This window comes from Eretmochelys imbricata, chromosome 1 (genome assembly GCF_965152235.1).
Source record: "Eretmochelys imbricata isolate rEreImb1 chromosome 1, rEreImb1.hap1, whole genome shotgun sequence".
In the NCBI taxonomy this organism is placed as follows: Eukaryota; Metazoa; Chordata; order Testudines; family Cheloniidae; genus Eretmochelys; species Eretmochelys imbricata.
In genome coordinates, this window is record NC_135572.1 from 280,457,235 (window position 1) to 280,482,367 (window position 25,133).

The 25,133-nt window shown below is 41.6% G+C and overlaps 1 protein-coding gene across 4 annotated transcripts in view; it reads left to right on the plus strand.

Annotated features, from left to right (window-relative positions):
* The window catches only part of POC1B (POC1 centriolar protein B), a 101,866-nt gene that overhangs the window by 43,185 nt on the left and 33,548 nt on the right, over positions 1 to 25,133 (plus strand). For 2 of the 4 annotated variants that reach the window (XM_077832480.1, XM_077832495.1), the window contains one exon: positions 7,775 to 7,861. The exons of 1 other annotated variant lie outside the window; for it this stretch is intronic. In XM_077832480.1, coding sequence (XP_077688606.1) covers positions 7,775 to 7,861 — 87 coding nt within the window. Of the gene's footprint in view, positions 1 to 7,774; positions 7,862 to 8,722; positions 8,799 to 25,133 lie in introns of all 4 variants that reach the window. One more of the 4 variants, XM_077832501.1, reaches the window with a different exon arrangement.

The following is a 25,133-nucleotide window of genomic DNA, read 5'->3' on the forward strand; positions in this document are numbered from 1 at the left end:
GAAGGTCTCTTTCTGTAGGTCTATAATATATAACTAAACTATTGTTGTATGTAAAGTAAATAACGTTCTTAAAATATTTAAGAAACTTCATTTAAAATTAAATTAAAATGCAGAGCTTATCAGTTTAGTGTGATCCTTGCCCTTACTTTTCCTTGCTGAGTTTCAAATGTCTGGCACATATTTGGATACTTTAAGCTGCACACAGGCTTCTGAGTGCTGAGTTGTTAACCGGTTCTGAGAGGGACAGAGGACAGATTTCATGTGTGAAAATACCTGTTCACACAGGTATGTGGATCCAAATGCTGAAAGCATTGCAAACGCAATTTTCTTAAACAGTTAAATTTCACTGGTAGGGATGTCCAGCAGGTCAGAATAGAAGCCCCCATGATCTCTCTCGGTAGTTTCACGTGCACTCCGCAGATCTCCAAACTTTAATGCCCACAATTCTGAGCTTTTTAACTGAATGAGCTGCATTTTGAAATCTTCAACACCAATCCACTGAAATACAGACAAATCCAAGTCGCCTTCATTGAAATTTTCAGGTTTAATTAAAAAAGAAAGCATTGGGCCAAGTCTCTGGAAATCTTGAAATCTGTCAGAAAATTCTGATTCCAGCTCTTGCATGTACATTTTAATCTCAATTGTCAAATGCAGTGCGCTGTTCCATGTGGTGTGATAGTGATGTAAACAGCTTTTCAGGACTTAAAAATATTCCAGTACAGTGGCACTGGAACTATTTTTAAGGTGGGGTGCTGAGCTGTGCCCCCTCTTGCCCCGTCTGCACCCCTCACTGCCCCAGGATGGGGCCAGCTGCAGAGCCCCGGGCCAGTGGCTGGGACCCCGGGCCAGCAGCAGAGCCCCCCGGACCGGTGGCCGGGACCCAGGGCCAGCAGCAGGCTGAGCGGGGCAGCGGATGGAACCGCAGCTGGCAGGGGGCCAGCGGACAGTACCCAAGGCCAGCAGCAGAGCCCCCGGGACCTGTGGCCAGGACCCGGGCAGTGTGAGTGCCACTGAAAATCAGCTCGCATGCCTCCTTTGGCATGTGTGTCATAGGTTGCCTACCCCTGGATTAAACACACTATAAAGCTATAGTATGTAACAATATTTTTGTGTTTAATCTCTTCAAACCAATTCATGGAGGTCAGTAGAATAACAGTCAATTGGTTAGGAGTAGGAGACAGCAGACATTGATTCTAGTAATTTTTTTCTGCCATACTTTTTCCCTGTAATCTTCAGCAAATGACCTAACCTCTGTGTACCTCATTTTCTTTAGCTATTATCCTCTACTTGAAGACCAAGTTCCCTTTAATAATTAATACCCAAAAAGTGCTGAGAATGGAAATTTGAATGGAAATTTCTGTCAAAGATTAATATTCCTTTAGAAATTATTAGAGTCGATTAATGAACATGCTTAATATTCTAACCTAATTGACTAGGTACTGTTTTAATTAAGGAAGATTCTCTAGTCAATCTCCCTCTCAAGGGAGAATTATTTGATACACTGTACTTTCTAGGGTTTTGGCCAGTCTCACTCTTTTTTTTTTATTTTATTTTTTTTTTTTTAAAGTTAAATTAAATTTCCACCAATACCCTTGGGGAGACTGTTCTACAGTCTCGTTCATCTTGATGTCAGGAAATATTTTGAGAGATTTGTCTTAAATATTCTCTCTTAGCCTCATTCCATTGCTTCAGATTATGCTTATATATATTACACTAAATAATTATCCTCAGTATTTATACCCTTGAAATATTTGTAGACTGTTTCATGTCCTGCCCTCCTTACTTTCTTGCTTTATCTATACATATTTAGTTCTCTTTTTTTTTTTTTTTTTTTTTATCTTGTAGACAGGCTCTGCAGCCCTTATTTTTGTTGTTGTTCTCTGAATTCTCTCCAGCTTGTCACTATCTCTCTGATGTGCCCAGAAAGCATATTACAGACTCACATAGAGAGAGACTATTACCTTCCTGCTCCAGGATGAAATTGCTATTGTATGAACAGTCCTCAGTCACCCTGCCTTCTTTAGTCAGATCACGTTATCTATTGGCTTTCCAATATCACTTCTAGGTCTCTTTCACGATGACCACTTCCCATGTTCCCTTTTAAGTAGAACTGGGTGGAAAATGGATTTTTCAGTGTCCTGGCACTCGTAAAAAATCATGGGAAAAAATTGTATTGTGTTCAACCAAAACCAATTTTTTTTTGAAAATTTTCTGCACATTGGGGAAGTAAAAAAAATGTCAAGTTGGGTTAAAACAAAATATTTTGGTTCATTTTGCTCCAATGTTTTTTGTTTCAATTTCAGACATTTTCAGAAAAGCCAAAGGGAGGGGAGGAAGACCAGCCATTTAACTTTTAGCCCTTCTGTTAGGGTACTTTCCTGGGATATGGGAGACCCAGCTTTAATTTCCCCCTCCGCCTGATGCGGAGAAGGGATTTGAACTTGGCAAGATAATGCTCTAGCCACTGGGTTATGGAATATTCTGTTGTGGGTCTTTCTCAGTCTGTCCTGTTGAAGCTGTTCCATTGTGTGTAAATAAAGTCATTAGAGCAGGGACATGAACTTGGGCTTTTCACATCCTAGGTAAGTGTTCTAACCACCAGGGTCTAGAATAATTCTTGCACTTTCCATGGGCACATATATAGTGTAATACATATAAGCATAATCTGAAGCAATGGAAGCAATAGTCATTCATGTCTAGAGTTGCCTCTTGTTTATAGTTATCAAGCCAGGTTTTGTCCACTGCATTAATTTCTTATCTAAGCCAATTTTAATTGAGTTTTCATGAGACAGCAATAAATGTTTTATTAAAACCCAAATATATTACATGCACTATGCTTCTACTGTAACTGATTTTGTGATTTTATAAAAAAAAAAATGCAATCAGGTTTGTCTGGCAGAACTTATTCTTTATTAGCCTATGCTGCCTATTGCTTGTGATTCACCTTACTCTATAAATGGCTAAGGGATTTTTTATTTTACTGAATTTCCTTGTTTTACATACTGTACAGCACAGCTGTATATTCTGTTCTGTAACTAACTTTGGTAAAAAGCCACATGAAGGAAAACACTAAATACTTGATTTTAGTGGCTTGCATGGATGAAAACAAGTATCTTCACATATTACTGCAGATTACAGTTGTAGAGAGGAACAGGAAATTATGCCTACATTTTTCATTCTTATTGGTATCTACAGCTTGCTCTAAACAAAGTTGCACCAGTTTAATTCAAGGTGCAATGTTCCACCTATTTAGTTAAACTGGTGCAACTTTGTGCATGGACACACTGGACGTGCCAGATTAAATCTGTTTTACATGAGTTTAGCTTGCCTCTCAAGATGAGCTAAACCAATGTAAACCAGATTTAAGTCAATGTAGAATGGTCATACACAAACTTGCACCAGTTTAAATCAGTACTGCATCCTTTCTTTAGTTAAACTAGTGTAACCTGTGTGTAGACAAGTTCTAGATATCTTTACCGCAAAAAGTTTAGAAATAAATTTGTGGATGGTTAATTCAATATTTTTGGTTATTACATAAGCGTAATAGGTTAGCTATAGTCTAACCAAATTAAAATCAGATAATTTTAAAATACCACTTGAGCACAAATGCTAATTTCATTTTTTTTTACAAAAGTGCAAATTATGCTCTGTATACAGATTCATTTTCTTTGCTTAATGTTGTTGCATTTGCCTTGAAATGGGAAATAGTTTAGTTTCACTATAACTTCTGTAAAATAGCTTTGTGTCCTCTGCTGAAATGTTAGTTTTGAACTAATGACAGAAACACTCCTCAGTGAATCACAGCAAGTACCCCTAATGTTTGTAAAGCCATTGGAAAATGGAAAAAGGTGGTGAAATGTGCTTCTTATTGTATTTTATTTGCTTTAAGATTATATTGAATAGTGTGCCCTTGGAATTGAAATTAAACTATGGATGTGGTTTGTCATGTATGTTGTTGTAATGATCCTTGAGAGAAAGTAGTAAAGGTGCTACAAGCAATAGTGAGAAGAGAGATTGGTTGAACAGTTACAGTTGCGGGCCAAATTTTGATCTCATGTACACTGGGGTAAATTCAGCGCAACTCCTAGAGTTATTCCCTCAATATTTTAAGTGTATTTTGTAAGTTTTTTTTGATTAAGTTAATATGTTCAACTCAATTGTGTTGAACAGTAAGGCTTGCATTATGATATGCCACAGCTGTACATTGCATAAGATACTTTCTTTTTACAGGTACCCTATTCCGCACACTGGGCATGCACTTCATTTACTATTCCTTAGCTCTATGACACACTCTTCTACTTTTTATCCAGTCCAAATATTTGGACTGGAAGAACATATTTGGACCAAACATGTTTGAACTGAAGAACATATCAGAGCGTTTGATGCTCAGATAACAAGGTGATGGAAATGGTATAAAAACATGCATAGCACTTCACATAAACAAGATAGATTCCCTAACCAGAAAAATGTAGTGTAAGGTCCTGATCTGCATGCTGCTTCATGTAAGCAGGCCCCTTGCTCCTATGTACAGCCTCACCAACTTCGCCGGGCCTCCTCCTGGGTGTTAAGATCCATCAACATGAAGTATTCAGAGTAGCAGCTGTTAGTCTGTATTCGCAAAAAGAAAAGTGTGTATGGTAACACCCATTGTTTCATGTTCTCTATGTATATAAATCTCCCCACTGTATTTTCCACTGAATGCATCTGATGAAGTGAGGTGTAGCTCATGAAAGCGTATGCTCAAATAAATTTGTTAGTCTCTAAGGTGCCACAAGTACTCCTTTTCTTTCAACATGAAGTAGTTTGTGTGACTGGGGCCAAAATAAACAAAAGGGTAGGAAGAGGAGAAAACAAAGGGAAAGGATGGAGAAAGTATAGGACAGCACTGAGAACACAAAGATTATATAGTTACATGGGATGTATGTTTTGGCGGTGGTTTAGATTTCATTAAAGCTGTGGTTTATAGGCAAGCTTATATAAATTGGATTTTAAGAAGGGATTTTAAGGAAGACAGGGACTGTAACACACAAGAGAAGCCGATATCTGGTTTTATAGTAATTTTGATGTTGACGCTCATGAGTCATTGATGCATAGGGGATAAGTTTTCAAAGTCTTCAGCCTATTTTGGAATAGTATATGACCTACATGACATAGCAGGAGTACAGGGCTCAGCATTCAGTGGCTCCAGTTGTTCCTCTCCAGCAGAGGTCTGTGTCATGATGGGTATTGCTCTTTCTCTCCAAAGGCTGTACATGGTGATCCGTATTATCTCCTCTTTTCAATATCTACATGAAATCAGTGCAAAAGATAGTGAGATGCCGTGTACTCAGATGTCAGCAGTATGCTGATGACACTCAACGCAGCTGCCCCCTTTACCCGGAAACTCTCCCCGACAGTAACCTCTCTCAGCACCACCTGGTGCTGGTAATAAACTTAGACGATAGTCCCAGGACAACATGTAGAAAAAGGGTTCTGTACCATCTGGGCTCAGCTTTCAGCTGTTGCCTCATCTGCTATAGAGCTCTGACTCTCAGGGCTTTTCCCCTGTGGGCAGAGGTGAAAGTCAGCTGGTACGCCCCAGTACGGCGTACCGGCAAGAGCCGATGCACCGTACTGGGGCAGCCTGGCTTCCCCAGGGGCAATTTAAAGGGTCTGGGGCTCCCAGCAGTGGCTGGAGCCCCAGGCCCTTTAAACTGCCTCCAGACCTTGCTGCTGGAGCCCTGGGGTAGCGGCTGCAGGGCTCTGGCAGCTATTTAAAGGGCCTGGGACTTCCCTGCTTCTACCGCCTGGGCCCTTTAAATAGCCCCGCCGCTGCTACTCCAGGGCTCCGGCGGCTATTTAAAGGATCGGGGCGGTACAAGCAGGGGAGCCGCGGGTCCTCTAAATAGCCCCCAGAGCCCTGGGGTAGCGGGGGCTCCGGGGCTATTTAAAGGGCCGGGGCTCCAGCTGTCTCTGCCGCCCTGGTCCTTTAAATAGCTGCTGGAGCCCTGCCACTTCCCCAGGGCTCCAGCGGCTATTTAAAGGGCCAGGGCGGTAGAAGAGGGAAGCCCTGGGCCCTTTAAATAGCCCCTGGAGCCCTGGGCTGCTCCTGCTACCCCGGTGCGGGCGGGGCACTTACCTTACAGGGTGGGCTGGGGCTGGTTCTGACCTCCTCAACACCGCCCCTTCCGGGGGCCAGAGCTGGCCCCAGAGTACCGGTAAGTCACTCGACTTACTTTCACCCCTGCCTGTAGGAGTCTTACCTCATCCTCTTCCAGGCTGTCTGCCTGGGAGTTATTCTTCTCCAGGGCCTGCCAGAGGCGCCATTTGCCCTTCTGCAGCTCCTCTCTTCAGACTGAGCTTTCTCAGCTCTCCACAGGCATCCCTTGCCCCCTTCCCAACTGGGTCTAATAATTAAACAGGGCCATCTGATCCTTAGCCAGTCAGGTCAGCTGGGACAGTAGCTGATCTGTCACAGGCAAGGCTGCGTCCAACGCCCCTTAAGGGGCCTGCCAGCCTGTGACAAATTTCCCCCAAGTAGAGTTTTTACTCAAAAACAAAATCACTCTGTGAAGTCCACAATAAACTATTATGTGTATTTTACATAAGATGCTCAGATACTATGGTAATCAGCAGTAATATAAAACCTTATGATAGATGTGAGAAGGATTTTCCTTCTGTGTTTTCATGAGGTTTTTATATTCCATTTACATTAATATTTCTCTTAGTTCTCCCATTTTAGATAAAGGAGATTTTCAGAACCATGACGAAAGGTACAAATCAAGCACTTCTAACTTCTGTTCCAAATTTATAGAACCAAACAATATCAAATAATTTAGTACCTGGACAGCACAGACTTCAGATATTTTGTGGTGTGTAGCTATGTAATGCATTTCAGGCAGAATGCAGCCCTTCATAGTCAATCACTTTCATATAGTAGCTCACCATGAATCAGTTTGTGCATGTTTTTCAGACATCGTGACTTCTATTCAGACACTTAACCTACCACAGAAACCACTGTTGCCTCATAACCTGAAAAACAAACATGATTTGCAAATAAGAATTAGAGTTCTTTTGAAAGTAGGGCTTAGGCTCCTAAATTACTTAGATGCTTTTGGAAATTGAACTTGTAGTCTAGCTATGTGCAAGCATATTTCCAGAGAGGAAAAAGATGAAATCATAGCAGAAATTTTACAAGGAATCTTCAAAAGAATAGGCTGCAAAAACTACATACTGCCCTTTTTAGTTTGGGCTTCAGATCACATGAAAAAATATATAGAGGCCACATTTGGAAACTTGGAAAAAAGCTTCCTGGAATGCATTTCTTCAGAGGTCATTAGTGATTCTATTGGAGATCAGCAGCTGGCTTAAATTTTGGGTAACATCAGTGTTAACTGACCCGATTAAATCAATTTTATAGTTGCTATTTTCATATTTCTATTATAAAATTTAACTTCTTGATTCCTAGCTCCTGTGCTAAGAATAGGATAAGAACCTCTGAGTCAATTACTTTTTGGAGGTGTTTGAGGTTTATAACAAAAGTACGGACTATAGACCTATTTGATATGATCTATATTAATATAATTGGTTTCTTTAATGTGTGGTTACCAATACATTATGATTATGGTTACAGGAAAGGCTTCAAAGAAAGCAGTTTCTTTTATGAATATATTACCCTTACCTGTAGCTGTGTTGATAGGGATGCCCTCATTTAACATATGGTCTTTGTAGGCTCAGTCTTGTTTCCATTTTCTATTGATATAGAAATACTAACATCAAAATTTGTTTTTGACAGATAGATCCTAGCTTCGATGTGACAGATACACAAACGCTTGACCCACCTGTCATAGATATTAGTTCCTCCATGTATTTCAGTTCTCCGGTAAGTTTCCTGGGGGGCTTGTTCGGAAGGACAAAGTGTAGTTTAAATCAGTAGGTTAATGGCAATGTGGACTTTCTCTAAATTGATAAAATGTAGTCAGAGTCCAGTAAATAGTTTTACTATTCAGAGAGTCTTAACTTCTTAGCCACCATGTTCAAATCTCCTTCCACAATTCAGAGTGTTAACCAGAAGATGGTGCAAGAGTGAAGTTTTCACTTTGCTGAAGAGATTTAATCTTTTATTGTACTGAAGAGAAGCTCATAATTAGTTGTTGAAAAATCACATGATATTTGTTTCTGTGTAAATATTTAATTTATGAAATATTTGATTTTGCAAACTTAAGTTGCAGACAAATAGACATGTACTGGAAAACAAAGAACAGTCTTTTTCTTGATAAAGAGTGCCAATAATGATATGATTTGATTTTTCTCCTTTTATGGTGTCAGCTAACACACATCATTCTAAGAAGGAATGATAGGATTAGCTCCTTTTAGTGTTCACTTTAATGTAACAGTGGTGTGTGGGAGGAAAGAAAGACAATATTTAAATGGTGCTTTCGTAGTAGGAGAAAAATGCTCACTCGGTGTTGGATAATAAAGGATGTACTGTTCTAGAGTTAGGTTAAAATGAGAAATCTTTTTCTAGGATGAGAATGTTTCCTCCTTCCCTCTCCCTCCCCATGAATTATTAGCTCTGAAATTGTTCCACTGAATTTAATTATTAGATGACAGGATGTGTAAAGAGTCTGCTGTCTAAGGCAATGGTAATCATCATAAGTAGCTGGCTAGAGTGGATGGATGATTTTATGCTTAAAGCACCGGACTGTGCAACAAGACTGTGTTTTGCTCCGTCTTTCCTCAGATTTTGTGTGACCGTGAATGTCACTTGATCTCTCTGTCTCCATCTATAAAATGGTGGTAGTAACCCCTACATACAGGTGTGTGGTAAGAGTTATTTAATGTTTTAAAAGTGATTTGAGATCCTTGGATGAAATGCTCTATAGAGGTTGTAGTGCTGTTTAACCGTCTTTCCTCCCCAGCCAAAATGAAATCCTCACCTAACATTTGGCAAGGGCTTTTGTAATTCAAATGCTTTGATCTCATTGGCAATTTTGCTGTTGTGTTTTCAGCGTCACTGAGAAAATTTAGCTCTTTAACCTAGCTGGGGTCAAAATAATCCACTCACTTTACTGGGTATTTATTTTATAACTCTTGTAAGTAGTGTAGAGAAAATACCAAAAAAAGACCACCATAGTAGCATTTAACTTCAGAAAGATTAACCATGCAAAAATAAGGAAGCTATTTAAGTGAAAATTAAAAGTTACAGTCACAAGAGTGAAACAGCAAAAAAAATTAAGTGCATCAGAAGTAGGAAGCCTGCCAAACAATCAGTGGGACCACTGTGATCATTACATTTCATTCTCTACACTTTCAGTTCTGCCATCTTCCTAGCTCAGGGGTGGCCAACCTGTGGCTCTGGAGCCACATGCAACTCTTCAGAAGTTAATATGCGGCTCCTTGCATAGGTGCTGACTCTGGGGCTGGAGCTACAGGTGCCAACTTTCCACTGCTCAACCCCATGCCCTGCTCCCACTCCGCCCCTTCCTGCCCCCTCCCCTGAGCCTGCTGCACCCTTGCTCCTCCCCCCTTCATCCCAGAGCCTCCTTTACACTGAGAAACAGCTGATCACGGTGGGCAGGAGGCACAGGGAGGGAGGGGGCTGGAGGCACAGGGAGGGAGGGCTGCCAGCAGGCAGGAAGTATTGGGGGTAGCGGGGGAGGGAGCTGATGGGGGCTGCTGATGTATTACTGTGGCTCTTTTTTTGCCATGTACATTGGTAAATTCTGGCTCCTTCTCAGGCTCAGGTTGGCCATCCCGTCCTAGCTGAACAACTCTACTTGTCCAACTTAATTGCATTCCACATTCTCAATTCCAGCTGCCTTTTTGCCACCTGTGACTCATTCCTCAAATCCTCCCCTTTTCTCTCCTCACAGGACCTCACTGATTTTTCTTCCAAGAGAAAAATGACAAAATACAATGTGAACTTCCCTTTTCTCTATCTCCTCCTACAACTCTTTCCTACTTCTTCTCTACTGTCACCCCTTCACTTGCCCTAGTCACTCCATCTCATCCCAGCTCTTGATCTCATTTGTGCCCACTCTCATCCTCTCCCATACTCTTCTCCTTAACATCTTTCTTTTCTCTTGTATTGCCTCACAATACAAGCATGCTTTAGTCTCTCCCAGCTTAACAAAAAACCAAACCAAAACAAACAAAAAACCCAAAACCTTCTCTCTCCAACTGTCCCTTCTTCTTTTCATCGGTAAGCTCACTGAACACACTATGTGAAGTTTCTTTCCTGCAATTCCATCCTAGACCCTCTCCAGTCCAGCTTGTGCCCCTTTCACTCCACTGAAGACACTCTCACCAAAGTCTCCAATGGCCTCTTAGCCAGATCTCAGAACCAATAATCCATCCTCATCCTCCTTGGCCAATCAACCACCTTCAACACCATTGACCATGCTCTTCTTGAAATCTTGGCCTCCCTTGGCTTCTGTAATTGCGTCCTCTCCTGGTTTTCTTCTTCTACTTCTCTATTCGCTCCTTCAGCGTATCCTTTGGAGGAGCTTTCCCATCCCCCTCCTTACTGTCTGTGAGCATTCCGTCTTTGGTGTCCTTCACTTCTCCTTCGGCACCTTAACACATGATAATCTCATTCACAAACACAAATTTAAGTATCATCTCAATGCTGATGACTCACAAATCTACCTCTCTGCTCCAGACTTGTCTCCTTCTGTCTAAACTAAAATCTTGGCCTGTCTGTGTGACATCTCCTGGGCTGGTCTAGCCATCAGCTGAAGCTCAACATGGCTAAAACAAAGTTCCTAATCTCCCCCCCACACTCCATCTCCTACCCACAGCCTCCTTTCTTGATCGCTGTGGACAACGCCACAATCTTGCCTGTCACTCAGATCTGTTACTTGGGTGTCATATTCAACTTGGACCCGTCAGTAGTCCTTACATCTAGGCTATATCTAAATCTTGCCAGTTCTTTCTGCACAGTATATTTAAGATACAGCCTTTCCTATCCATTCACATAGCTAAAACTGTCATCCAGACTTCATCATAGAATATCAGGGTTGGAAGGGACCTCAGGAGGTCATCTAGTCGAACCCCCTGCTCAGAGCAGGACCAATCCCCAATTTTTGCCCCAGATCCCTAAATGGTCCCCTCAAGGATTGAACTCATAACCCTGGGTTTAGTAGGCCAATGCTCAAACCACTGAGCTATCCCTCCCCACGAATCATCTCATGTCTCAATTATTGCAACATCCTTTTTTTCTATGGCCGTGGCAAATACAGTCTTTCCCCACTCAGCTCTGTCCAGAATTCTGCTTCAAAGATCATTTACCCAGCCTGTTGTTTTGACCATATCACTCCCCTATTTGCCACCCTCCACTGGCTCCCCTTTTTATCACATCAAACATAAGCTGCTTGTCTTCACTTTTAAGTCTCTCATTCACTATTGAGATGTTGACTCCCACATCCAACCAGCCCGTGACACTAGCCTCTATCTCCCACTTGTTCATTTTTCATAAACCTTCATGCTTTCTTTTATGCCGCCCCTCACATTTTGGGCAGCTCCACAAAGCAACCTTATTATTCTCCTTCAAAGCCATCCTTGAAATTCTCCTTTGCTGTGATGCTTCCAAGTAACGTGACAGTGGTCAGGCTGCTGCTGTGTTGAAACTACTGCCTATCATGCTGAGCAATATTGTCTCATCGTTCACTTGTACTTCCCCATCTCTGTATCCATCTGTTATTTCCTGTCTTATACGTAGACTGTAAATTCTTTGAGGAGTAATTTTTTGTTTATTCTGTGTTTGTACAGCATCTAGCACAATGATTCGTGACTTGGGCTCCTTGGTGCCATGGTAATATTAATAACAAAAAACTTTAAGGTGAAGATAGGGTATTTCCACTTCTACACTGTGGTTTGCGAGGTTGCCTGGAGGGCAAAATTTACACACTCCGAAGATCTCTAGAAAAGGAGCTCAATTTCCCCCAGCCTTGAGTGCATTAATCCCTTGGAAAGCCACAGAAGGCTTCTTTCCCCAAAATCCTTATAAATTTTAGGAGATTAGTTGGGGGAGCTCTCACTAAACTTTCCCTTGGCGAGCCTAGTCCTTTGCTGTTTTGAGGGCGTTCTGTATCCCTTGCCTTAGGACCCTTGTATAAGGGCCCTGTAAATCATAGGAAACTCAATAAGGCCCCAATCTTCCAGGAAGAATGTTTCTATCTATTTTTTTGGTGGGGGTATTGCTACAAAGTGTCAAAAAATGTTAATTTTTAAAATTTTGAACTACCACCTTTTTAGGTATTCTAATTTATAAATCCCCTGTCCAATTCACCTTTCTACTTGGTGGGAAAATTCTACCTTGAACCAAGATACATCCTACCATCTTTGAGTGATATGACTTTTTGTGTATTTTAGATGAAGGGACAGAATGAGACTTCTAATGAGAAAAGTCTCTATAACCTTCAGTACGGAGTATTTTGCTGCCTTATTATAATTATGAAAGCATTGGGAGTTATTGAATTACATGTTGAAATAGGTCTTGGGCACTATGGACTATTGATTATTAGTTCTGTTGTCTGTTTCAGTAGAATGAGGAAGGAAAGCAATCCCTAGATGTGTCTGTGTGTTAGCTTTTCTTTGTTTTTTGTTGTTCATACAAGAATAATAGGATAACTGGAATTTGCACCATTGTTAGCAAGAAGAGACTGCCAGTTCTGAATATTTCCCCCCTGCAGCCAATAAATACTACAAACTGGGCGGGCCTGGGGGGGGGGTGGGCAGGGAACATTCAGAGGGACATGGCGGGGCCCAGGCTAGCCTCCACATGGGGCGGGGAGGGACCACCCCCTTGTCCCAGCCGTAGCTCTGGCCCCAGCTCCAGCGCTCCCGGCCCCAACCACAGCCCGACTCCCAGCCCCGACTGCGGCTCTGCTCCCAGCCCCAGTTCCCAATCACAGTCCTGAAGGGCAGGGCGGGGCCCAGAGAAGTTCCATTATAGATGGGGGTGGAGGGTCCCAAAAAAAGTCTGGGGACCACTGAAATATTACTTTATGGACAAAATATATATAGGAAGAGAGAGTTCACTTGTGAAGACAAAAAGAATATTTCAGTAAATGTTGTGGCACCGGGGTATCCTAGTTACTAGACAACATTGCAAAACCAGTTCAGAGCCACCTCCTAACCACTTACGTAAGCAGAGATTTAGAAAAACCTACTTGAAAGAACACAATTTATAAAGATGTAAAAGTGAAAAACTAAATTTTGTACTATCTTCAAAATCAAGGTGGAAAAAGTAATTCACTTATTGTCCCCCTCAAATAATGCCAATAATTTGTAATTAATCTGCTAAATGTATAATGAATAGTAAATGTACCTCATTAAAAACACATTGATCTTTCGAATAACAACATTCTTCATTGGTAAGATATAGAATCACAGATTACAGTTCTTTAATGTGTGAGAATCTCAGACTATTTAGCCTGTTTTTGTTATAAAGGTGGCTTTTTCTCTTCTATATTATTGAAGCCCCATTCAAAACACTACTTGCCTTCTCCCTCCCCCACTCTTACTGTACAGCTTAGTATTGTCTGACAACTTAGTATTGTCTTTGTGTTCCTGAGTTACGAAAAAGTAAAAGTTGGAAAGGACTTTTGTTTTTCCTGTAGGACTGTTTCTTTCTGCCCCACCCTTTGATTTTTGCTTTTATGTTGAGGGTGTATTTATTCAATTAAGTGTGCAAACCAATGCACGGTTAACCTCAGGTCCCATGATAAACCCCGGGGTAAGTTGATGTCTCGCTAGCTGTTCTGACAGCAGCAGGAAATCACTGAACGCTCTCTAGTGTTCCATCTGTTGACCTTGCTCATATAAACAAGATTTGAAGGAAGCAGAGCAGTGTGAAGTCTGAACCAGCCATGCTGCCTGTAATACACATTTGCTGTCCTCTCCTCCATTGATAGTTATCAAAGGCATGATGTATTTGTTATTCGTACACAATATTGACTCTACAGTTAAAACTGTGTGCTAAATATTTTAAGGGGGGGGATAAGAATAGTTCCGTTTTTCTTGGTGAGGAGTAGATTAATTTGAAGGGATCAAACTTTTTTTTTTTTTTTTTTTTGAAACAGTGTAACATTTTAAAGAAGGGATTAGGAACAAAAGTTAATGCTCAGAAATTATTATTCAGAAAGGTGAAATATTGCTAACTAGTCCAAGCCCCTTTAGTAGTAGGTGTCTGGATTTCTCAATGCTAAAAGCAGAAAAGATTTTGTTTTATTTATTTTCACAGACATTAACATAGACTCCCCTTCCTCGCCCATAACCCCTCCCGAGAAAGGTACCTATCCAGAACTCTAGCAGTTTTTTTTGACACACAATTGAAATTACATTCTGGAATGTGACTACTACCAGTATAGATGAATTGTCATCCCCAGCTCTTTCCCTACCTTACTGGAAGAAGCTACCATTGATACCTCTCTTCTTGGGGCACCAGCTTTCTTCCCTACCTTCATGCAGCATCAGAATTACATGGAACAGAGGAGAACAAAGAAAATTTCCTCTAAGAAAAAGTGAGGGAAGAAGGGACCCTTCTGTTCTTCTCTCTACAGTTTTGAACAGGGATCCATACTGTTCATCAACCATCCCCTCTGCCCTGGCCTGTACAATACCCTAAATTCGTGTGCTCTTAAACTTCCCTTAGTCAGCGTATGCTACAATATTGTCTTTCTCTCTTTGGCCTCTCTTGCACATTTCCTGGGTACAAGCTCTCTCTGTTACTCCTTCAAGAAAATGGGATCCTGAAGCCCAGCTGCTCTAGTCCCCAGGACCAGTGCTGACCCACCCAGCCTCCCCAGTAGCTTAAGCACACTCATTCCCTCAGCTCCAACTGTGTGGGCACACTAGGTTTATGGTTTAACTCTTCAGGAGCATGTGATAGATGAAGCAAACAGACACAGATAGGCCTTGCAAAGGTTTCCAAGCACACTTATTCTTTTTATTTAGATAGCATAGAAGACCTACAGATCCAGAAAAATATAATAAAACCCTATACACACTTTCCTGCCTCAGTTTCCTCATCATTCTGGAGCATTTCCTTTGCTTATGTCAGAGTTCTCTGAGGAATTCTGAATCCTGCTCCTCCAAATCATGGAGTCTCTCCTTCTCCAAGTCAGCTTCCTTTTACTCTGCCTCATTCCAGAGTTAAACAGCGCTGGCACTCCCTGTGCCCTCCTCCCAGAATAGCATGCCCCTCACTTTCTTTCTCTTGAGTTTGTAAGTCTTACCACTAACACCTGGCTCCTTTTGTTCTGCTGCTGGGAAAATTCTACTGCTCCAAATCCTACCCCCTCTGCAGACAAACTAGGTTGTTAGTCTCTAAGGTGCCACAAGTCCTCCTTTTCTTTTTGCGGATACAGACTAACACGGCTGCCACTCTGAAACCTGTAGGTTGAGCTAGTTTCTCAACTGGAATATAGTCATTAGCCTTAACAACTGTCCATTGTCCCTGGTCTTGGAAATGCATAATACAGCCCCATGGCTGACTGCACATACAGTGAGACATGAAATTGTTGTATCATTAAATAATTTCATCAATCAGAATTCATAAATTGTACATAGACCGAATCCCCAAATTGTCACAGGTTTTGATTCTCTGGTTCTGACCCCATCACAATTACTTGACATGTGTAGTGTACCTGATTTAAGAGGCATGCTAGTGCAATTGATAATGGATCTAAAAATTAGCTATACACAAGAGAGAAGTAATACATATGTAATAAGGGAGGAATGTGATCTTAATGGCCTTCCTTTGCACTGTTTATAATGATGATATTCTAACAGGACATATAACTACTAGTATACTAAGAAAGAATTGGGAATGTATGTTGCACTGCTGCATAATTAAGTAATACATGTCAGGGTGTTCATTAATAGTGCTTTGAGTGAATTGAAGACTGAACTTGACTTAATATCCTAGATAGTTGGAGAGGAAGATTTCCTGTGCTATTTTTAAGTATGTAGCCTGTGCCAAATAAATACATTGGTTCAGCTACAGTATTAGTTAATAAGTAAAGTAATTAATCATGTTTATAACAGTAGTGCTTAAGGGCCAACCAAGACCAAGGCCCTGTTTTGTGAAGCACTGTACAATTGCAGAGTAGTAGATTTGTACCAGATGTAGTCAAGCTCCCCTGGCTGGACACTTGCAAAACGGCTGCTGTTGGGATCCAAACTCTGCATTCCATGTACCACTAGTGTTCTGGGGCTGAGCACAGTTTAGGCACTGTCCCCGGCTTTGGGCCTCTAGGAGGGCACACCAGGTGCGTGCAAACCTTTTGTCTGACACCCCCCCCCTTGGCAATGGACACCCTGCGATCCCATTATCCAAAGGTAAGCCATTAGAAGAATAGCAGCCAAAGCAGGGATCTCTGGACAGTCAGAGCTTGTCCATGTGGAGATACAGTATGCCTCCTGCACCAGGATGTGAATGTACAGTGCTCAGGGCCAGCTCTACAGGTTTTGCCGCCCCAAGCAGTGAAAAAAAACTGCCGCTGCGGACGGCAAAAGGGAGAAGCTGCTGCCATCTTGCCACAGCGGCTGGCGGGACAGAGGAGCTGCTGCCAAATTGCTGCCGCCGCAGAAACACTGCCTCCCCTTTCTAGCTGCCACCCCAAGCACCTGGAGCCGGCCCTGACAGTGCTATTGCCACACGCTAAGTCGCTGTGTGGTCCCAGCTACCACACGCTAACTGTGCTGTTCAAACAGCAGCAGGTCAAACCTCATGATAGAATTTGTGTGTATGGTGGTAGGGTCCACACAATAATTTAGTGTGTGGCAGGGTAGAGCATTGCAGATTTACATCCCAGCTTGCCACACCCTAACTGACCATGTAGACAAGCCCTCAGAAAACTGTTTTACAGTTCTGACTGGACTTTCTTTGCCCTGTGTTGATTGGCAATTTGCTCCACTCCTCTCCTTCCTATTTCCCCCTTCCTCACAATTTCTTCACCTCAGCTTCACTCTGTACCTGCACCTCTTACCCTCTTCTCCCCTGTCTCTCTTCCTCCCATCTCTTTCCGTTTGTTTCCATTTAGCCAATCCACTCCTAAGTAATCCCACCCAATGGGTGGAAAGAATCATGGAACTGACATGATGTTTGCCACCATCATCTTGTTCACTCTGCTTGTGTGTTATACTCAGTGGCGGATTAGCCACTGGGCCAACGGAGCCTGTGTCCTGGGGCCCTGGGCAATTAGGGAGGGGGGCCCTGGAAAAATGCCCCCCCAACCTTCTCTGCCCACCCGCCACTCCTGCCAGGGAGCCAGGCCCCGACCCCATGCCCCGACAGGAGCGCTGGGGAGGGGTGGGGCAAGCCCCCGGCCCTTGACCCCGTTTATCCAACAGGAACACCGGGGAGGGGCAGGTGAGACTGCAGGCAGAAGGGGTGGGGACGGGCTCCCACTTGCTCTGGCCCAGGGCCCCACAAAATCTGCCTCTAGTTATACCCTTTCCCCAATCCTGTGTCTGTCTTGTCTATTTAGATTGTAAGCTCTTTAAGATAGGGTTGGCAATGGGGCCTCATTCTTGGCTGGCCCTTAGGCAATACTATAATAAACATGGTTAGTAATGAAATTCTTAATATTTTGTTTCATGTTGTAAAACTAACTGGTTATTTTCTAGTAGTTGTGTATGTGAGTTAGAGCTGGCAAAAAAAAAAATTATAAATGTTTTTTTAATGTGGCAGCAAAACACAGTGTTAAGTGAAATAGTTAAAGAAAGTTTATCAAGTCAGCCTATTCTTTTTTGTAGTTCCTTTAGTAAATCAGCACATTTCTGGGAACTGGAGGTGTAAAAGTTCCAGGTATTATTTCTGTCCCATAACTTCCTGAGATACTGTACTTGTAAGCTGTCATAGGAATGTTTTCCCTGGGCTGAGAATCTAAGCTGTTTATCCAAGTTCTCACAGCTGATTCTGAGACACGTAGAAAATGTCCGACAGCTATCAACCCACACATCCAATAACAACTGGTTCCTTCCTCTTCCTGTGGAAGAGTAACATCCTCTGAGAAGAACTGTACCCTGAGGAATGCAAAAACCAGCAGCTAGTCTTTCACACAGGAAATAACTACTAAAGCACTTCCAGAAAAGCGTTTCTTTCACTTGGACTGTCAGCTTGTAATGATCTTTCTGCTGACCTAGAATATGATTTATTACTGTTCTGAATGCCATTTGTGAGTCTTAGTTCAATGGAAAATAATGAAGCTTGTGTTCACCAGTTCCATAAATCTTTAAAACCCCTCTTGTTTTGGATATAGTGGCACAAGTGAATGTAGTTGAATATTTTATTATTCAGTTAATTTAACTGAATTTAAAAATGATGAAAATGTTTGGTGGTGGTTGTGTTTATAGTGTGTGTAATTTGTGTTTTCCCCTTCCCTTAAAAGTTAATGGGTTATATTTTTTTGTCTGAAGTTGTATGCTAAGGCTTTGGCACAAACTGACACAAAACTAGGGAACAAGACATTGAGGCTGGAACAGTGCCCTTGACTTACCCTGTTATTCCTAACCATTGCGTGAGTCTGAGGTTGGTACAGGATGCTGACAACCATGTGTGCTGCAAAATTTGAATGAAATGCTTGTTTAACAAAACAAAAAATAAAAATATTTAAGATTCAAAATGAGTAATAAAGCACTTTAAAATAAAGTGTATTTCTCTTTGCAACTGATTTAAAAGCTGTTCCTCCTTTGCTTATCTGACAACTCTCAAGTCAAGGCCGTAGAATTCTGTTTATCCTATTACTGACTACACTGCTAACATCTCGTTCAGTCAAGGAATGCAGCCACCTGCTCCACTTTAAATGATGGAAGTGACTTATGTCCATGTCAGCTCCATTACAGTGGCTCTCCCTGCTGCTGTCATGTTACTCCCTATGTGGTCAATAACTAGCAATAAGCAGCATTGGAGTGCCTATTGTGTTTCTGTGCATGAGGAAAAAATACTAATTAATAGTTAAGAGCAGAAGGGACCACTGTGATTTTCCAGGCTGACCACCTGCATATCTCAGGCCAGGGAATTTCACCTAGTAATTTCTGCATGAAGCTAACATCTGCTTGAGCTAGAGCATATGTTTTTAAGAAAGATCTCCAATCTTGACTTAGATTTCAAGTGATGGAGAATCCCTTGTTATGCTTTTATCTGTTACTATCAGAAAACGTCTCCTGTTTTAGGTGTTTATGAATCCAGACCACATGAGCTCTTTTAACCTTCTCTTCAATAAACTAAACAGTGTTTTAAGACTCTCAGGGTATGTCTACACTATGAAATTAGGTCGAATTTATAGAAGTCAGTTTTTTAGAAATCGGTTTTATATATTCGAGTGTGTGTGTCCCCACAGAAAATGCTCTAAGTGCATTAACTCGGCGGAGTGCTTCCACAGTACCAAGGCTAGAGTCGACTTCCAGAGTGTTGCACTGTGGGTAGCTATCCCACAGTTCCTGCAGTCTCCGCTGCCCATTGGAATTCTGGGTTGAGATCCCAATGCCTTATGGTGCTAAAACATTGTCACGGGTGGTTCTGGGTACATATCGTCAGGCCCCCGTTCCCTCCCTCCCTCCATGAAAGCAAGGGCAGACAATCTTTTTGCGCCTTTTTTCCTGAGTTACCTGTGCAGACGCCATACCATCGCAAGCATGGAGACTGCTCAGCTCACTGTCACCGTATGTCTCCTGGGTGCTGGCAGACGCGGTACTGCATTGCTACACAGCAGCAGCAACCCATTGCCTTGTGGCAACAGACGGTGCAATAGGACTGGTAGGCATCATCGTCATGTCCGAGGTGCTCCTGGTCGCCTGTGTGAGGTCGATCAGGAGTGCCTGGGCAGACATGGGCGCAGGGACTAAATTTGGAGTGACTTGATCAAGTCATTCTCTTTAGTCCTGCAGTCAGTCCTATTGAACCATCTTATGGTGAGCAGGCAGGTAATACGGATTGCTAGCAGTCCTATTGCATCATCTTCTGCCGGGCAGGCAAGAGATGAGGATGGCTAGCAGTCCTATTGTACCATCTTCTGCCGAGCAGCCATGAGATGTGGATGGCATGCAGTCCTTCTGCACCGTCTGCAGCCAGCCAAAGATGTAAAAGATAAATGGAGTGTATCAAAACAAGAAATAGACCAGATTTGTTTTGTACTCATTTGCACACACCCCCCTTCCCCCCGTCTAGGGGACTCATTCCTCTAGGTCACACTGCAGTCACTCACAGAGAAGGTGCAGCGATGTATCTATCATCTAGCCATGTATCAATCAGAGGCCAGACTAACCTCCTTGTTCCAATAAGAACAATAACTTAGGTGCACCATTTCTTATTGGAACCCTCCATGAAGTCCTGCCTGAAATACTCCTTGATGTAAAGCCACCCCCTTTGTTGATTTTAGCTCCCTGTAAGCCAACCCTGTAAGCCGTGTCGTCAGTCGCCCCTCCCTGCGTCAGAGCAACGGCAAACAATCGTGCATCTGAGTTGAGAGTGCTGTCCAGAGGAGTCACAATGGAGCACTCTGGGATAGCTCCCGGAAGCCAATACCGTCGAATTGTGTCCACAGTACCCCAAATTCGACCCAGCAAGGCCGATTTAAGCGCTAATCCACTTGTCAGGGGTGGAGTAAGGAAATCGATTTTAAGAGCCCTTTAAGTCGAAATAAAGGGCTTCATCGTGTGGACAGGTGCAGGTTTACATCGATTTAATGCTGCTAAATTCGACCTAAAGTCCTAGTGTAGACCAGGGCTCACTATAAGTTTTCCAGATCTTGAATCATTCTTGTAGCTCTCTTTCTGAACCTCTGTCGGTTTTTCCACATCCTTTTTGAAGTGTGGACACCAGAACTGGACAAAGTAATCAGACAGTGGTCTTACCAATGCAGTAATACATATGTAATACCAACTTCCTCCTCCTACTTGATATTCCCCTACTTATTATACAACCAATGATTACATTTGCACTCTCAGCTGTTATATCACACTGCAAACTCTTGTTCAGTTGGTTATATATCATAACACCTTAGTTATTTTTAGTGTCGCTGCTTTCCAAGGTAGACCCACTCCCACATTCTGCCAGTTTGATCTAGGTTACTTGTTCCTAGACCATGTGTCCTTGTATTTGGCTATATTAAAATTCATGGTGTTTGAATGAGCCGTGGTTACCAAGTGACCCAGATTACTCTGTAGAGTTGACCTGTCTTTATTATTTACTATTCCACCAATCTTTGTGATCTGCAAATTTTATCAAAAATTATTTTATGTTTTCTTCTCGATTATTGATAAAGATATTGACTACCAGTGGGTCAATAACAGATTCTATTGAAATTACTAGAAACACCACCATTTGTTGATGATTATCCATTTACTTTTGAAGATTCATCAACTAAACAATTTTTAACCTATTTAATGTGCTACACTGACTTTCTATAGTGCTAATTTTAATCAGAATATTGTGCAGTATGAAATCAAATGTATTACAGAAGTCTAAGTATATTTTTGTCAACACGTTTCCTTTTTTTCAACCAAGATTACAGTCTAATCGAAAAAGGTTATTAAGTTTGTTTGACAAGATCTATTTTTCATTAAAGCTCCCTGATTGGCATTAATTATGCTACCATTCTTCACTGATTGCATTCCATACTAGCTGTTCACTGATTTTTTTTGCCTGACATCACTGTCAAGCTATCCTACCTAAAGTTTCACAGGTCATTCTGTTTGCCCATTTATAAATATTGATGCACTAGCTTTGGAGAAATTCCAGAGGACTGGAAACAGTGTTCCAAGATATATTAAAAAATTAACAGTGGTTCACAGGTTCAATTTCTATTAAGATTTTGGGGTGCAAGTTATCTAGTTCCCCAGAATTAAAAATGTTTAAACATAGATGCTGTTTAACACACTCCTTAGTTATTGTTGGAATAGAAATTATTTCTTTACCACTGTAAGATATGAATATACATCCATCTTTCAAAATAAAGAACAAAAATACTTATTAAACACACACTTTTTGTGAATCATTATTAACAATCTTAACACTGCCATACTATAAATCTTCTGCTTTGTTTTGTTTTTGTTCTTGGCGTATTTAAGAAAAATCCTTATTGTCCTTTGCCCTAATAGCCATAGACCTGTTCCTTGATACCTTTAGCTTCCCATATCAAATGTCTACATTTTATAGCTTCTGATTTACAGTGATTGGTGTCAACTTCCCCTTTGTTTATATTTATAACATATTATTGCTTTACAATATCTATGAAGACACTAGACTCCCAGCCAGCAGTGTGGCACTTTGAGCTGTTGATCTGAGATTATAGTGCCAACTGCTGAGCACTGCAGGTTTTCTTTTTATTATCATTTTAACAATGCTTTTAAAAACATTGTATTCTGTAACATACTGTATGGGTTTATCTGATCCCATCTCCTGACCAGTAGAGAGTGTTTTATCTCCGGACTCTGATTGGAGAGAGTGTGTGTATCTCTCCATGCCCCCAAAGAGGGGAGGAGAAGCTTGGAATTACACTGTCCTTCATGACAGGAGTTAAGCAGCCAATTACCAAACCTGTGTGGGGTACTGTGAAAGCAGGAGGGAGAGCACCCGTCACCCTGCTACTCTGTTGTTAGATACAGGCTTTGTGTTTTAGTGATATCAACAACTGTTGCAGGAGATGCAAAAACAAAAAGCAAACACCCACACCACTCTTGGGGCTTGTCTGCCCTGCAAAATTAACACAACTGTTACTCCTAACTTCAATCCTGTCTACACACAAAACCGCTTAATGCAGGACCTGTGGTGCTATTAATTTGATTTGGTCAGCCCAAAAGGGGGTATAGGCTAAAACTTAAGTGAGCACAACTTGTCAGCTACTAACACAAGCATTCTAATGTAGATGCAGGTTAGTGCCACTCACGTGCTGCAAGCCCTCTAATGCCATCCCACAATTTCCACAATGGGAGTGGGCAGGTGGAGACAAGGCATGAAGAAATCTTGTTTACAGTGCCCAAAAAGACAGACCAGTTTCCCCATAATCCACTGGGAAAGAATTCAAAAGCAGCTTAGCTTACTGCATTGCTAAGAGCCAGAGGATCTGCACCACAAACAAGTGAATACAATCTCAATGTGGACACAATAATGTGAGTGTTGTTTCACAGTGTGGTTGCTCTCTCTTGAGGTAGACTAATTCAAGAGCAGTAGATAACTCAAGTTAATTCTTGAGTGAAGATTTACATTCAAGGTATGTCTACACTGTGTTAAAACATCCACAGCACTGAATCTCACAGCCTGGGCCAATTGACTTGATCTTGCAAGACTTGGGCTGCAGAGCTATGAAATTGTAGTGTAGGCATTCAAGCTTAGGCCTTAGAGTCTGTGCTCCAGCCCAGGCCCAAATGTCTGCAACTGCAATTTCATAGCCTCAGAGCCCAAGTCTTGCAAGCTTGAGACAGCTTATGGGAGCCAGCCGTGGCCATGCTGCCAGTCTTCTAATGCACCGTAGATGCACCATAAAGGCCTGAACTTAGAAGGAAAAAAGCTGTCAATTTCCCTTCAATCTAAATAAAGATGTTAAAAGTAATCTGTTCATGTTCTGGGATCTCAAACAGAGGGGAGTTGTATTTGATGGTAATGGGGGTGAGATGGAAGTGCTTGGAGGGAGAATCAGAAATGAACTGGGTAGGGGAATGGGTAGGTTGAATGATTCAATGGCCATTGTAGTCTCCCCTGGATGTTTCTATTCTGGCATTTAGCTGTGATGATTGCATCCTTTGACTGGCCACCTTCAGGTGGCTGTGAAGGTGGAACAATGCTGACATTTACAGGGGTTATGGGATGGTGTTTTTGGTTATGAGGACTTTGGCTGCTCAGTTAACTTGGGAGTGGACCGGTGGAGATAAGGCATGAAGAAATCTTGTTTACAGTTTAAACCAGAACCTAGATGCTTATTTTCAGCTCCGGATATTTCACCGCTAGGTAAGTCTCAACTTATATCAGGCACTTACAGTTCTAAACTTTTAAATAAATCGTAATACATTTGCAATTACAGCAATTAAATAGGTAGTCAAGTCTTGTATTTCAGTATGTAAACTGATTATCTATGGGGATCAGAAAGTAGTTCTCTCTCTCTGTACAAAATTAGAAAAGTACAATTTATAATTTTCACATTCTCTTGAAGAAACAGGTTTTGCCTGCTGTTAGAGGCTGAATATCAGGCTAGATGGGCTGATCCAGTATAGCAGGCTCTCTTCCCACATTGCTAAGTAAAAACAAAACATTTTTCATGATGTCACTGTAGCGTTTGGTGATTTTTTTTAAGTAAACATCTGATGCCATGCAATACGTGTATGATAATTAAAAATTGATAGCCTGATTAAATATTCAAATTGGTCCTGTTTGTAAATCTGGTTAGCATTCAACAAACGAAAAGTAGTAATAAATGGGGAGTAGTATAATGTTCCTGTTAATGCATGTCTTTCCTCTACCACAGTTGATTTTAATGTTTCTCTTAGTTATTCCCCTAGTATGTGATGTATAATGTACTATTAATATAATTACTTTAGTAAAGCAATTAAATGGCATCTTTAATTGCTCCTTGACATATTGATCTCATATTGAGCTTTAAAATGTCTTTTAAATATAATTGAGCCCCTAATCCTGCATTCTAATCAGCACAGGTAGACCCTTGTGCCTGAGTAGAGACCGTTCATATTTATGGTACTGCCACATGGGTGGGCCCTTATGCTTGCACAAACAAATGGCAGGATCTAGACCAATGTTTGTACCAACAATATCTTGTGTGTAAACAAGCTGTGCATTTAATCTGATCTCTGTAGATGGTCTCTGCGTATGTCTCATTGCTTTAAAAGGGGTTAGTGCATTTTACTTTGTCTAATGTAGGGAAGCATGTAGATTGGATATAGCATTATAGTCTGCACCTGCCTTAAAAAATAGTTAAAATCAGCAGCCCAGACTTAAAATTCTTGTGTCTTTCATGCTGCAGCTGCTGCTTTTTGCATTAATTCAAAAACAATGCACTCCAAGGTTAATGTGCTTTTCTTGTGAATAATATCCTTGCACTTACATAGTTAGTTTCATCAGAGGCTCTTGTACTGATAAAAAGGTGGGTGAGCATTATCCTATTTTACAGATGCCTTATCCTACAACTCATTGA